General features: G+C 50.3%; 3 protein-coding genes across 3 annotated transcripts; all 3 read right to left on the bottom strand.

Moving 5' to 3' along the window:
* Positions 1–13,386: 13,386 nt before the first annotated feature.
* On the bottom strand, positions 13,387–13,598 carry VDAG_04869 (aldehyde dehydrogenase 3B2; the record flags this gene model as incomplete). Its single annotated transcript, XM_009654473.1, has 2 exons — positions 13,387–13,478; positions 13,541–13,598. 2 exons carry the CDS (start codon positions 13,596–13,598, stop codon positions 13,387–13,389), a joined length of 150 nt encoding a protein of 49 aa, XP_009652768.1.
* A 1,008-nt stretch (positions 13,599–14,606) lies between these two features.
* Positions 14,607–14,747, bottom strand: VDAG_04868 (aldehyde dehydrogenase; the record flags this gene model as incomplete). Its single annotated transcript, XM_009654472.1, has 1 exon — positions 14,607–14,747. The coding sequence occupies one exon, from the start codon at positions 14,745–14,747 to the stop codon at positions 14,607–14,609; it is 141 nt and encodes a 46-aa protein (XP_009652767.1).
* A 667-nt stretch (positions 14,748–15,414) lies between these two features.
* Positions 15,415–15,531, bottom strand: VDAG_04867 (uncharacterized protein; the record flags this gene model as incomplete). Its single annotated transcript, XM_009654471.1, has 1 exon — positions 15,415–15,531. The coding sequence occupies one exon, from the start codon at positions 15,529–15,531 to the stop codon at positions 15,415–15,417; it is 117 nt and encodes a 38-aa protein (XP_009652766.1).
* Between the last annotated feature and the right edge of the window lie 17 nt (positions 15,532–15,548).

Raw genomic sequence — 15,548 nt, 5'->3', positions numbered from 1 at the left:
CCATCCCTTAATCCGCCCTCGACTTTGCTTCTTACCAGCGCCTCGATTGCACTATTCTCTCTCTGGCACCGTCTTACGAACGACTCAAAGTCGCCGTCAAGGGCGACTCTATCCGAGGAGGAATAGACTCGAAACCCTCACCGGTGTCCATCGCCATGCCCGTCAAAATCGACGATCCGCCAGTTACGAACGCAGAATAGAAAAGGGGCGAAAGCCCGCTATAGGACCCATGGAACCCTCGCATCCCCCCCCCACCGATCCAATCAAGGACGCAAGTACCAGCACGACAAACCCCGCGTCAGCACGGCTTGGGGACAGACCACCCATGCAGGACCCATGGAGCTCGACAATACCAGACATGGCAAACCGAAGGATCTCAAGGACATGAAATGCTACAACTGCGGCAAAAACGGGCATATGGCTCGAGAATGCCGGCAACCTAAGAAACCCTGGAAACCCGTAAACGAACGACAGCTCAACCATACTCAACACCAGGACCATGCCAAAACTAACTGGACCTTCTGTTACCAGGACGATTGCCTGACCCACAAAGACAGTAAGGAACAGAATGGATGGTTCCCCAGGGCACCTACGGGACAAAGAACCCTGGCCATGATGGTCACCACCAGGAAGGAAAGACGAATTCAGAAATGGGCCCAGCAAGTAACGCCGGAGACCCAGGAAATCGATACAGACGAAGAAAGAGCCTACGAACATGCTCACCCAGAACCACAATCAGCTCCCCACGTAGGACTGATGAACGACACAGAATGGGATGAATACACACGAGCCAGCGAAGAAGAATCTCCGCTCGGACAGACCCAACCCCACATGCCTATGCAGGCATACGAAGTTAGCAGCGCCAGCGAGGACTATGACCCCCTGGTACCATGGAACGAACTCATCTACTACGGGACCAAACCATGGAAGGCCAGCACCCGAAAGCGAGAAAGCACCAAAGAAAACGTACGACTCATGGTAGGAGACCACCCGGCACTTCACCACGCCCACGAACAACACTACCAGTTGTTCTGGCCCGAATGCGTCTACGACGACTGTGAATACCACTTCAAGGAGAAGGCCGCACACCGGTTTCTCCCGCGCAACCACTGGATCGAGCCACGAGTGAAGGTAGAGTTCGGACAGGAGAGTCGCAAATGGATCCTACACATGGACGAATACAGTCAGGGTCGGCTCACGTTCCGACCAGACCCCGCTTATCACGACAAATGCTACCAAGACAACGCCAGATGGGAGGACTGCGATAATGACGCGTGCATGAAGCACTACATCGCCAAAGCCAGAGATTGGAGACTCCATCGCATGAAGGACGTCAGGAAGCCACTCTTCCGCGTCCACTACAAGAGCGACGAGATGAACGACAACTCGGACGGACCATCCATGACATGGCCACCCACTACGCCACCCTCTTCGGGAAAAGGCAAGCGTCGGTCGAACAGGGACAACGACCGACGAAGGAAGTAAGAGCAATCTGCTCAGCCGAACGAACCCACGGCACAAACCACCTCTACGTACGAATAAACGTAGGAGGAAGATGGGCGAGCGCGCTATTAGACAGCGGCGCCCAGGGCAACTACATGAGCCCCGAATATATCAACAAGAACCACATCAGCTGGAAATATAAGGAGGAACCCTATCAGCTCAGCACGGTGGAGGGACAAGCGGTCTCGTACGGAGGAGGAATCGTGAATACGGAGACTGCGCCCCTCCAGGTATTCATTTCTCGCCGACCCGGCCACATAACCTTCGACATCACCAACATGGGAGGAAAACAAATCATCCTAGGCATCCCATGGCTCAGAGAATGGAACCCTCAGATTGACTGGACAGCTGGCCGCGTCCAGTGGAGTACGTCAGCCCCTGAGGAAAGACCCACGAGCGGTCTCTCAAGCGACCTCCAACTAGCCCTCACGAATAGGGACAACTCAGAGGAGACAACCCCGGAGGAGCTCACAACAGAACAGCAAGAAAGACTGCAGAACGTACCCAAGGAATACTGGAAGTACGAAAAGATCTTCAGGGAAGAAGTCGACACGGTGCTACCTAAGCACACACACTACGACCACGAAATCCCAATCAAGGAAGGGGAGAGCCCCCGATTTAACAAGATCTACGGATTAAACCCTCGACAGATGGATACTCTCGACGAGTATCTCAAGGAGAACCTCAGAAAAGGATACATCCGACCATCGACATCCCCAGCAGGATACCCGATTCTCTTTGTGCCAAAGAAGAATGGCAAGGAAAGACTATGCGTCGACTACAGACAGTTGAACGACATTACCATCAAGAACTGCTACCCATTGCCTCTGATATCAGAACTCAGGGACGCATTAGCAGGAGCCAATTGGTTCACAGCGCTCGATCTCAAAGGAGCATACAACCTCATCCGCATCAAGGATGGAGAAGAATGGAAAACAGCATTCCGAACACGACGAGGACACTACGAGTATTTGGTCATGCCATTCGGATTGACCAACGCCCCCGCAACCTTCCAAAACATGATCAACGATGTACTGCGAGAATTCCTGGACGTCTTCGTGGTAGTGTACCTCGATGACATTCTGATTTTCTCGAAGACGATGGAAGAGCACAAGGGACACGTCCACCAGGTCCTCACACGACTACACCAGCACGAACTGTTAGTAGAACCAGAAAAAGCCAAGTTCCACACACAGGAAGTAGATTTCCTAGGGTATACGATCACCCCAGGAGAAATCAGGATGGAAAAATCCAAAGTGGCAGCCATCAGGGAATGGCCTACACCAAAAAACGTCAAGGACGTCAGAGCATTCCTCGGTTTCGTCAACTTCTATCGACGATTCCTAAAAGGATACAGCAAGACCGCCAATCCTTTGACAAACCTCACGGTCAAGGAAATAGAGTTCGCGTGGAACGAACCCCAAGAAAAAGCATTTCGCCAAATCATCGACGCCGTCCTCAGCGAGCCAGTCCTCCGGATGATAGACCCCGAAAAACCCATGGAAGTCGAGACAGATGCCTCCGACTTCGCCATTGGAGGACAGTTAGGCCAGAGGGACGACCAAGGACGATTGCACCCAGTAGCATTCTTCTCGAAAAAGCTACACGGACCAGAGCTCAACTATCAGATACACGACAAAGAACTCATGGCAATCATCGAAGCCTTCAAAGAATGGAGAACGTATCTCTCCGGAGCACGACACGAAGTCAAGGTCTACACTGACCACAAGAATCTTGCACACTTCACAACGAACAAAGACCTCAACAAACGACAGATTAGATGGGCGGAATTCCTCTCGGAATTCAACTTCACCATCATCTACCGCAAAGGATCTGAGAATGGCAGGGCAGATATCTTGAGCAGACGCTCAGACCACGAACAAACCACACCCCCAAACAATAACGCAATCCTCGCAAGCGACAAAGAAGGAAATCTAATCCCGTACCACCGTACCTTGGCGGTCACCACACGAATAAAACCCGCCAAGCCACCCAAGAGCACCACAGAGCTCATCGAACAAGTCCACGGGGCCAAGGCCCACGGACACCAAGGAGTAGCGAAAACATTCGCCCGACTCAGAAAACATCACGACTTCAAAGGAACCAGACAGGACGTCACAGCAGTGATCCGCAACTGCAACCTCTGCAAGAAAAGCAAGGCAGAGAGACACAGGCCCTATGGAGAACTCAAAGCACTACCAGTACCAACCGCAGCCTGGGAGTCAGTCTCACTGGACTTCATCACCAGCCTGCCACCATCGAAGGAACCCTTAACTGGGACCTCTTACGACAACATCCTAGTAGTCGTCGACCGACTCACCAAGTACTCCTACTTTCTCCCGTATAAAGCCACAGGAACGGCAGAAGACCTCGCCTATGTGTTCCTCAGGAACATTGTGGGACAACACGGACTCCCAAAAGAACTGGTGTCAGATAGAGACAAGCTCTTCACCAGCAACTTCTGGAAGTCACTCATCGCTCAACTTGGAGCCAAACATAAGCTATCCACGGCTTTTCACCCGCAGACAGACGGACAGACAGAAAGAACGAACCAGACTCTAGAGCAGTACCTTCGGTGTTATATCAACTACCAACAAGATGACTGGGTCACATTACTACCCATCGCACAGTTCGCATACAACAGCTCACCAAGCGAGTCAACAAAGGAATCACCCTTCTATGCCAACTACGGGTACAACCCAACAGCCTACGCGGAACGCCGCGAAGCACCGGACACGCCAAAAGCGACCAACATTGCGGTCAACATCCGCAAGATCCAGGAACAAATCAAGCTCGACCTCGAGCTCGTACGCACCAGAATGACCACGTACGCCAACAAGACAAGGATGAAGGGACCATCCTTACAGGAGGGAGATAGCGTCTACCTCATCCGCCGAAACATCAAAACCAAACGACCAAACGACAAATTGGATTTCAAGAAACTAGGACCATTTAAAATTCTCAAGAAACTCTCGGATACCAACTACCACCTCTCATTACCAGAGAACATGAAGATTCACCCCGTTTTTCACATTGCACTACTAGAGCCAGCACCACATAACGCACCACTCGAAACAAACGTGGAAGTCGAAAATACCAACGAGTATGAAGTCGAAAGAATCCTCGATCACAGAAAGATAAGCAAACAAGAAGAATACTTGATCAAATGGAAGAACTATGGGCATGAAGAAAACACATGGGAACCAGTCAAGAACCTGAACTGCCCGCAGTTGCTCCAAGAATATCATCGCCTGGCACAGGACCAAGGTCGGAAAATTCCTCCCCGAAGCCCAACGAGGACCAGTCCACGACGCCGCTAGCACCCCACTCCTGAAGGTCCTGAACCACGTTGGCCTCCTGAGCCTCGAGGCTTAGGTTGTCCCCGCCCAGAGGAAGGACGCCGTCCTCCTCATCCAACTGACGAATCCCACGAGCAAACAACTCTTCCCCACGAGCCTTCGCCGCCTTCCGCATCTTGCGAAGACGGGACAAACGACCCAAGGCCGTCGCCAACTTCGTTTGGAGCACCTCCAACTCCATTTCAGCATCCTCAATCTCAGCCTCTCGCTTCTTCTGCTCTGCAAGAGCCTTTTCCACTAGACGATCATTAGAAAACAGGACCATGACCCCACCAGGGACCAACTTACGCGCAGAAACCACGCTCACACCATCACAAGAGCGACCGCGACGGATGCACTCCCCACAGCGAGAAGAACCAGGGGCGGTCTTACAGACGAGATGTCGCTTGAAGCACCCCGTACAAGGCATCTTGATTTCGCCCTCGGAGTCAATCAAAGCAGCGAGCGCCTTTCTTTGGTCGGTTTTGGCAGACGAACGTTTTATGACACGACCTGACATTTTGTCATGGTTAGTAAGGATGACAAGAGAAGAACCACCGCAGGCGGCTGGGACTTACTACTTATGGCCGCTGGGACATCGGCCTGGAGGAGGAGCATCATGTAACAACCAAGGAAGCAGGGCGGCCGCGAATCGACGACCCCGCGATCAGGGAGCGCGATAAGATAAGAATCGGGCCCACCTGGCAAATCACGTGATGGCTCACTCAGACATAAAGGGTGAGTCGTCGGGCTCACCAAGGACGCCGCAGTGAGCCAGGGAATGGCTCACGGGATAACACACCGTGATCCTAACATCATGGATCACCAACAACTAACCAGTGAGCCATCCAACATGAGCTCACCACCTAACACAACAAGGACAGGATGGCAGGTATATAAGGACGGACATTCTGGACTTGTAGATACATTCTTTCTCACGACAGTGATCAATCTAAGTCTTACCTTGTATTCATTGTAACGAGTGCGCAACGCCTTACGACACCACATCGTCTCAGAGTCACAACCTAAGCTTCTGCAAACAGCAACCCCAACCCTCTGACAGTGTTCCCCCTTCGGAAGCTGCCAGGTCGTAACAGGTAATTAGAAGAAGGTTATAATTAACTAAGAGGACTCAAGCCAAGATTTCATTTCTATAGTATATTGAGAGCTTTTAACTTGAGTTATTAAACCTAATACTTTCGAGGCTTGGATATTATTACTATACTCAGTAAGTCGGAGGCTTTCGTAAAACTGTAAACGTAATAGATTATAGCTTTATGTAGCACTAGGCTAAGGTTCGCGCACTATTGTCAGGTATCTTTTTAGTACGTGCTTGCGGCCTTGGGGAGCTGCGTGGTACTTGAGCGATTTTCGACGATGTCCTGGCTTGCTTAGATAAGTCGAAAGGCACCAAGGTCCCGTTTTGAACTTTCATGAGCGCTATTACGCTTACAGGGGGCCTAATATTTAGCCTGGGTGCGATAACTTACCCCTACCACAACGTTGAAATGCTACCAACTAACTTTAATAAGTCGGAGACTTTCAAGATACTATTACTAAAGGTTACATCTCGGAGGCTTTATTATACTTTTAAACTTAATAGTTTAAGGTTTGATAGTTTAAGGTTTGGCTAGGTATATAGTTATAATTAAAAGTTTCGATAACGTGCATGATAAGCAAGTGGGCCAAACAAGCAAGTGGGCCACCTGACGACGAAAACGCGACCTTCTTACGTTAACCATTAATTCTTCCACCAACAACGATGTCTCCGCCCTCACAAGAACGTCAATTACAGCTTGCTCTTCAGGCTATTCAAAATGACCCAGATCTCAGTATACGCGCTGCGACAAATATCTTTGGTGTTCCCCGAATGACCTTGACGCGTCGACTACGCGGTATTACTTCGCAACGCGACAGGATCCCCCTCAATCGAAATTTGACGGAGCTCGAGGAGTTAACGATTGTTCAATACATACTTGAGCTAAATTCCCGAGCATTTCCTCCCCGGCTTTGTGAGGTTGAAGATATGGCTAATCGACTGCTAGCCGACCGCGACGCGCCGAGTGTCGGGAAGCGCTGGGCCTCAAACTTCGTCAGGCGACAACCAGAGCTTAAGACGCGTTTCTTTCGCAGATATGACTATCAGAGAGCCCAATGCGAAGATCCCGAGGCAATTCGCGATTGGTTCGCGCTCGTAAAGAACACAATCGCCAAATACGGTATCGCGGAGCCTGATATCTATAACTTCGATGAGACTGGGTTTATGATGGGCGTTATCGGGTCCGGAATGGTCGTTACGAACGCCGAAAGACGTTCTAATACGAAAATGGTCCAACCAGGAGGTCGGGAATGGGTGACAGTGATCCAAGGCGTTGGCGCAGACGGGTGGTGTGTCCCGCCGTTCATCATTATGGCGGGCAAAAATCACCTCTCAAGCTGGTACGAAGACAGCCCTCTACCTCACGACTGGGTAATCGCTACGACAGACAAAGGCTGGACAACAAATGAGAAAGGTCTAGAATGGATTCAGCATTTTGACAAGCATACCAAGCCCCGTCGGTCGGCCGGATATCGCCTCCTTATCCTAGATGGGCACCAAAGTCACCATTCCGTTGAGTTCGAGCTCTACTGCAAGGAAAACAACATCATTACGCTATGCATGCCTCCCCATTCATCTCACCTACTTCAACCTCTTGATGTTGGCTGTTTTGGCCCGCTAAAGCAGGCCTACGGTCGGCAAATTGAGAAGAAGATGAGGGCAGGTACAAGCCACATCACGAAGGAGGACTTCTTTCCCGCGTTTTTCGCAGCTTTCAAAGAAGCTATGACGGAAAGGAATATCAAGGGGGGGTTCAGAGGTGCTGGGCTTGTCCCAATGAGCCCCGAAATTGTGGTTTCAAAGCTGGATGTGAAGCTACGGACACCGACGCCCGTCGAGGGGGTCCCCGATACATCAGAACCTTGGGTCTCCCAAACGCCTCACAACCCGATTGAAGCTAGCTGTCAGTCAGAGTTTATTAAAGGTCGAATCGCCCGACACCAAGGAAGCTCTCCGACGTCGATTCTTAACGCTATAGACCACTTTACCAAGGGGACGCGTGGAATCATGCATCAACTCGCCCTATTGAAGTCGGAGAACCAGATCCTTCGAGACGAGAACGCGACACTCAGCAAGCGTCGGAGAGCTAAGAAAACACGTCTCAGGCAAGGAGGGAGTCTAACTCTAGGTGAGGGACAGGAGATACAAACCAATATCGAGGTTCAGGTCCAGATAAATGAGGAAACGCGTCAGAGAAGCAGTCGCCAACCAAGGGACGGGACGAAGAAACGGCGCTGCGGTGTCTGCGGCGAGCCTGGACATAATGCGCGGACTTGTCAGCTGGAGACGAGGGCTTCTGAAGAAGAGGATTTCAAGTAGTTTCAATTGATTTAAGGCGTTAGGGTTCACCGGGATGCTGCTGTCGTCGCATGGTCGTGGTCAGGTGGCCCACTTGCTTGTTTGGCCCACTTGCTTATCATGCACGTTACCCTCCGAGATAGAGGCTACCTCCACTAATAGGGGAATGCTCGGACTATATAAAAGTTGACGTTTCTTACTTTATATAGAATTATGCCAACTAAATCCTCACCCTGCTGTAACAACCAAGGGCTTGGACGAGCACCAGGGAACCAACAGCCCGATGACACAGCACGACCAACGATAAGATAAGAACGCACCGGCGCGCGGTCACGTGACTGGATCACCAGGCGTCGTGATCCTGGGCCATGGATCACCAACATGTTAGGATCACGGATCACCGTGATCTAACATGACCGGATCACAACCTAACAGTGAGCCACCTAACACGACAAGGATAGGATGACGGGTATATAAGGACAGGCATTCTAGACTTGTAGATACATTCTTTCTCACGACAGTGATCAATCTAAGTCTTACCTTGTATTCATTGTAACGAGTGCGCAACGCCTTACGACACCACATTGTCTTAGAGTCACAACCTAAGCTTCTGCTAAGAGCAACCCTAACCCTCTGACAGTGTTCCCTTCGGAGTCTGTCAGGTCGTAACATGTATCTACAAGTCCAGATTCTCCATCATTATATACCCGTCCATACTGCCCTTCTCGCGTTCGATGGTGAGTCCATGTCGCGTAGCTCACTTATTAGTTGTCGGTGATCCGCGATGATAGGACCACGGTGTGTTATCATGTGAGCCAAACCCTTGGCTCGCAGTTATGCCCTTAGTGATTGGGGTGAGCCTACACCTGATCCGATTGGTTCGTGCTCCCGCTAGCGGAGTCGATAGTTCATAACCGCCCTGCGTCCTTGGTTGTTACAATGGGTTGTAAATGAATTCTTAACCGTTGTAATTATCGTGATAGCTTCATAACTAACTGAATCAGCTGAAAAATAATGAGTAAAGCTTCCTAGTCTAGAACGGAGACATTTAGAAGGCCGCTAAGTATCTCGAGTTAGGCGACAGCGCAACATACAGCAAAGTGCCACGACATCGCGATAGAGGAAGTCAAGCGCCGCCTTTTCGCCACGGAATCGTGGAAAGCACAGTATGAAGACGGGCTGCGAGCGACAGTCTGGAAACACATTTCGCCAGCCGTTAAGTATAGTGTCCAGCAATTTTCCGTCTATCGCTAGAGGAAGGAGTAATCCCCAATCAATGGAGACATGCTCGAATCATCCCGCTCAAGAAACTGGCAAGGTGACTACGCTATCGTCTAGGCTTGGAGACGCACCTGATTCCTCGCTACGCTCGTCAAGGTTCTCGAGTCGGTTGCTACGGAGAGGATCTCCCATGCAGTCTAGACACACGGGCTATTGCCCATGAACCACTTCGAAGCCCGTAAATAGAGGTCAGCGAACAAGCGTTAGTGTTGCTGTAAGGTCAAATCTACGCAGCATGGCTAGATCGTTGGGTAGTCAGCCTCGTAAGCTTCGATGTGAAGGGAACATACAATGGAGTGTGCAAAGAGAGGGTCATTCAGAGGATGAGAGCAGGGGCCATTCCGGGAGATTTACCTGGTTGGGTAAAGGCATTCTGTTCAGGTCGGATAGCGACAGTCTGGGTAGACGGTCAGGCATCAGAGCATCGGACTCTGCCCCAGGCTGACTAACGCAAGCATCGCCACCCTTTTTCTATTCTTCAACAAGGACCTTATACAATAGAAGATCGACTACTTTAGAGGGAGCCATAGCCTTCATCGATAACTCCACAGCCTCGGTCGCAGATATGATCCCGCAAAACTATCGTGAAGAGATGAAAGCAATCATCGAAAAGGCATTAAACTCGGAGCGGAGAAGCAATACGACTTTCGAAGCGGAGAACAAGACTACAGTCATCCACTCCACCCGATAGGCCAAAACATTCGATTCGGAACTATTCATAAATAAGTGGCAGATAATCGAACTTAAACAGCAATTTAAAGTCTTCGGCGTCATCATAGGCATTAGACTTGAGTATAGGGAACATATTGCGAGAGTAGCGACCAAGGGATTAGAGGCTACGATAGAGCTAAAGCGACTAAGAGGATTAACACCGGCTGCAGCACAGCGGTTATTCATAACCACCGTAGCCCCAGTAGTACATTGCACCTCGAACATCCAGAGGCACAAGTACAAAGATCGAGCGGCGGCAGCCATCAGTCGTATCCAGAAGATCGGAGCGCAGGCTTTCATTAGGGAGTTCATCACAGTAGCGACAAGCGTAGCAGAAGCGGAGGCTCACATCGCTCATACACTAGAGCGATTTACGAGAAGGACCATCAAGCTATAGACAGACCTCCACGCACTGTCTGAGACCAACCCGCTTCAAAAGACTAGCCAACCCCATACGAAAGTTCAGGCACTTCCACCGCCCGCCATTCCATCAATTAGCAACAATCAATTGATTTACACTCTCGCCGTAGACAAAGAGATTAGAGGCCGTGACCAAATGAAATGCCAATGCAAATTCCACGAGCTTCGATGTGGATGCTACAGTTTGTATCGCTGTAATGAGCTCGGTACGAAACAAGTTGATCGGGGTTGTGGAGTCATTAAGTGGCTTGGGGCGGCGCTGTAGACGACTTGTTGTACTTACGGCATCAGAACCAATTAGAACTCATTTATTCCTACCGCAACTAGGGGCCAGAGGATAAAGTTACTGAAAAGCAGTAAAGCCGCAGTACTGACACTTCAGTACCCCCGCAAACCATCCGGGCAAGAATACGCTCACTGTTTTACTAATCGACTTCGAGAGAGGCGCACCATCACAGCCGGGCCGGCTGACTATTCATTCATCTTGTCAGGACCTGAGGGAGGTATGAGACCAACAGGGGATCGCCTGGTGTTTGATCGTAGGAACCAAGAAGAGAGGACCGAGCGCAGCGAGGAAATAGTCATAAGGAAGGTCAACGGACTAAGATTTAGAGGAGGACATCGATTATTCTATCTACAGAGAGACCCCCCAAGAGACCGACAGTTGATCCCTTCACTCGTTGCACAAGACTCCTTGACACATCTTTATAACGACTTCCCGAGAAGAGTGAAAGGAGAAGAACGCCATGCCAGTTAAGAGGGCACCTCGTCAGAGAAGTAGTTCCTGAAGATGCACTCTACTACCCTTAATGATATAAGGCGCAAATCACGCGTAAGAGAGACGACTGCCAAACAACATCAGGCAATTATCGATGGAAATCGGTGCAGTACTACTGGAGAGGTATACTTGAGAATTATACACTAATATTTCTTAGATAGACGCAAGCTTGCTCTCCTAGTTGAGGGCAGGTGTTCAAGATTTCTTGCGACAAGTGAAGGACAGCAAATATCAGCCTCTTAGGGTCTCTAGCCAAGTAGAATAATCGATAATCTCCTCTCCTCATCATAGAACGGTAACGCTCCCTATAAGTACGGTAGTTCCTTGCATGCTCAGTCCTCCCTTTTGCCGCCTAACCCTTTGCTAAATTGCTAGTGTCCCATAGTTGTCCCATAGTTGCTTGAGGGCCTTGGCAGTAGGCATGGCGAGACTGAATGCTTCTTATTTCCAAATCAGAGCAGTTCCTTCGGGCCAATGCGCATGCAGACGCGCGAGAGAGACGGCGGGACACTTCCTCCTCCGATGCACACGATGAGCAACACAACAAACCTATGACGTACAAAGAGATAACGTCTCCTTTCACTGAGGAGGAAAGACGACATCGGATAGTAATGACTAGAAGTCAAACATAAAAGCTGCGCGAGCTAGAATACGCTTTGCGAAAAGGCCACTAACCGATTGGGAATTCGTAATCCCTAATAAGGGCCCAATACGCCAAACAACGCCCACTCTTTCCCTATTAACCGAACCTAGCACCAACACCTCGTATCAACAACAGCAGGCACCGCTTTAGCCGTCGTAGGAAGCACTCTGAACACTAAAAGAATAGCCGTCTAGCAGCTTGCCAATACAATCTAAGCCCCACAAGAAACCCGTGGAAAGACTGAAGACGAGATAGTAAGAACGGCAAGAAGCCCCTTATGGGCTTGGGAGGCTTGGAAAGACTACAGCAAGCGACTATATATACTAGGCTCTAGACCATGAGCCGGACTGACCTGTGTGGAGGTACGCGTCGTGCGAAGAAGTAACGCTGTCGTGGCACGGGCCACGAACTCGAGTATCAGAGACAGGCCCTGGCCAACAGATAATCGACAAGAGGACGCTCGGATAGGTAGCGCACAGGCTGTGAATCTGTGTATAATGGTGTAACACCTTGCTTGGGGTATTGGTCAGGTAGGACACCTAGATCAATCCCCGTCTCTTAGCCAACCAGCCCGCCACCAGCGCCACGATCCACTATAGCAACGCACCTTTCACCGTCTTAGCGCCGAACCCAGTGAGGAAACTAAACCAGTAGCCGAGTCCGCGGATCTAGTTACCGCTACGGTCAAAGTCGGGCTTATTAGCGGTCATCGACTACAGCCGCGCGAGTTCCTTGGGTGAGTAGGGCATATAGCGGACGCGGAGGAACTTATCGAGCCACGAAAGCACTTAAGCGACGCTACGATAGTGCGTAAAGAGATTAAAGGACGCGCAGCCACGGTAGCTGCCGTATCCCGATGTAACGAGCACGGGTCGAACAACCGGCCGCAGACAAGCCCCACGTCAGAAGATCCAGGGTCACTGATAAGATAAGGCTCGCCAAAGATAGGTCACGTGACAGGATCACCAGGAATAGTGATCCAGGACCAAGGATCACTGTTATGCTTGGATCACCGTGACCCGTGATCCAACATAACAGGATCACGACATAACAGTGAGCCATCCAACATGAGCTCACCACCTAACACAACAAGGACAGGATGGCAGGTATATAAGGACGGACATTCTGGACTTGTAGATACATTCTTTCTCACGACAGTGATCAATCTAAGTCTTACCTTGTATTCATTGTAACGAGTGCGCAACGCCTTACGACACCACATCGTCTCAGAGTCACAACCTAAGCTTCTGCAAACAGCAACCCTAACCCTCTGACAGCGTTCCCCCTCCGGAAGCTGCCAGGTCGTAACACCCGACTAGCCGACTCCTCCAAAGGGGACTATCAGACTCGAGGTATAGGATAAGACGTCGTTAATAGTAGCGCTACCGGACATCGTCCTATCCAGAACTATAGCTAAGTTAGTCTAGGTCGCTTACGCTAGTAAGGGGCACCGTTCAAGGACGACGTACTCTTCTTAGCCTCCTCCTCGTTACTAAAGGCAAAGAGGGCGAGCGGGGTATAGTACATGTCGTTAACTAACTTAATCGCAGCGTCGAGGCTATCGTAGGGCAGGATAGCGAAGATAGGGCCGAACGACTCCTCGCGGACAATAGAATCGTAAGGCGAGCTAGCGAGCACGATAATAGGTTTAATAAACAGTTACGCCTTATCTATAACGCCACTAACTATAATCTCGCCCTCTATTTCATCAAGCATCTTCTTTATACGAGTAAAGTAACGGGCATTAACGATACGAGACAGGTTAGGGCTATTCTTAACACTACTAGGGAAGAAAGACTCGAATACTAACTTAAAGGCAGCGATAAGTTCCGGAATAATAGCACGGTCAGCGAGAACGTAGTTCTAGGAGAGGCAGACCTAGCTAGCATTAAGCGTCTTACCCTAGCCGAGGCGACGGGCAGCGAGCTTAATATCAGCATTACGGGTAACAAAGGCAGGATTAAGACCTCCAAGCTCGAGATACACCGGGGTCAGGGTCTCAGCGGCCTTTTTAGATATAATCTTACCGATAACAGAGCCGCTAATATATATAATCTAATCCCACTTAACTTTAAGTAGAGCAGTAATCTCATTAACAGCGCCGTTAACGATAGTATAAGCAGAAGGGTCGAGGGAGGCTTCGATAATTATCTTAAGAACTATAGCAGTAGCAGGGGCGCCTTTAGAAGGCTTAAGAACAGCGGTATAACTAATAGCGACAGCGCCCAACAGGGGAACAATAGAGAGCTAGGCAGGAAAGTTATAGGCACTAATAATAAGGACTATACTAAGAGGCTCCTTACGGACGCGAGGCTTCATTTTAATGAACGTTATACATACATCGCGAACGGGCTCATCCTTAGTAAAGCGCTTAAGGATTTTAATAAGATAGAGGCAATCGTCTTTAATCTAGTTAATCTCGGATAAGAGAGCTTCGTATTTAGACTTACGTAGGTCCTGCCTTAGAGCGTTAATAAGGGCCGGGGTATAGTCCTCGAAGGCCTAGTAGAACTTACGTAGCTAGGTAAGTCGCTATTATATATCCTTAGTCTTGTAGGAACAGAAGGTAGCGCGCAGGGTATCGGTCACGCGAATAATATCGTCGAATAAGGTGTTCTCAAAGGCGGGGATCTTCTGATCAAGAGCGGTAGTCATGATGGGCGATTGCGAGAACATGTTGTTATAGCAGGGAGAGATGGATATGGCGAACTTGGGGGTGACGCACGCAGAGTGTCGCTTGAAGAAAGCAAATGGGGGTGGTAATGGGAAGATCTAAGCGCGGAGGCGATGGGTCAAACCAATTAAGCGCATGTGAACGAGTCTGTTGTATGCGACGGCACGGAACCTTCGGGCTGCGAGTAGAAAGTCTTTGAGTTTATTGCTAACGGAGCATCAGGGGGTATAGCGGCCCAACCGGATCGTCATCAGGCAGGACACCAGGCAGGACACTCCCAATGCGACCGCGTCAGGCGCAATCATTGACAGGAGCTCATAGCGCACGAAATGCCAAACGGAAAGTGCCCGACTTCGAGCGGGCCAGCGACCGGACACGCTAAACAGGCTAATTTCGGCAGCCGACGCTCAGGCAAAGACGGGGCCGCCGGCCGGATGGCCATGACCAGGGTACTGGTGGCCCAGAGGCGTAGGAAGCCGCCAATGAAGTCTATGCCAGCCATATGCGACCGGAAGCACGTTCCTTCATTCAGGTCTGCCGGGGAAAGAAGCATGAAGGTGGCTGGCAGGATGAGTGCGCCGAAAGGGAGATTGACATAGAACGCCCATCTGCTGTAACTTCAGCGACCTAGACCCAGCAAGCAAGACGCAACAATAGGGTTTCAACCCTTCAGCTGGCAGAGTCGGACAAAGCACCACCGACCACAAGCCCCAATATGGTCTCGAGACCCCACATCATGCCGATACTCCCGGTATAGGCCGGCCTCTCCTTGACGGACGTGACCATGGTCGGGAGGGCCAAGA

Source organism: Verticillium dahliae, genomic scaffold (assembly GCF_000150675.1).
Source record: "Verticillium dahliae VdLs.17 supercont1.8 genomic scaffold, whole genome shotgun sequence".
Classification (NCBI taxonomy): domain Eukaryota; kingdom Fungi; phylum Ascomycota; class Sordariomycetes; order Glomerellales; family Plectosphaerellaceae; genus Verticillium; species Verticillium dahliae.
The sequence above is the reverse complement of the archived record's forward strand: the minus strand, read 5'-3'. Positions and strand labels throughout refer to the sequence as shown.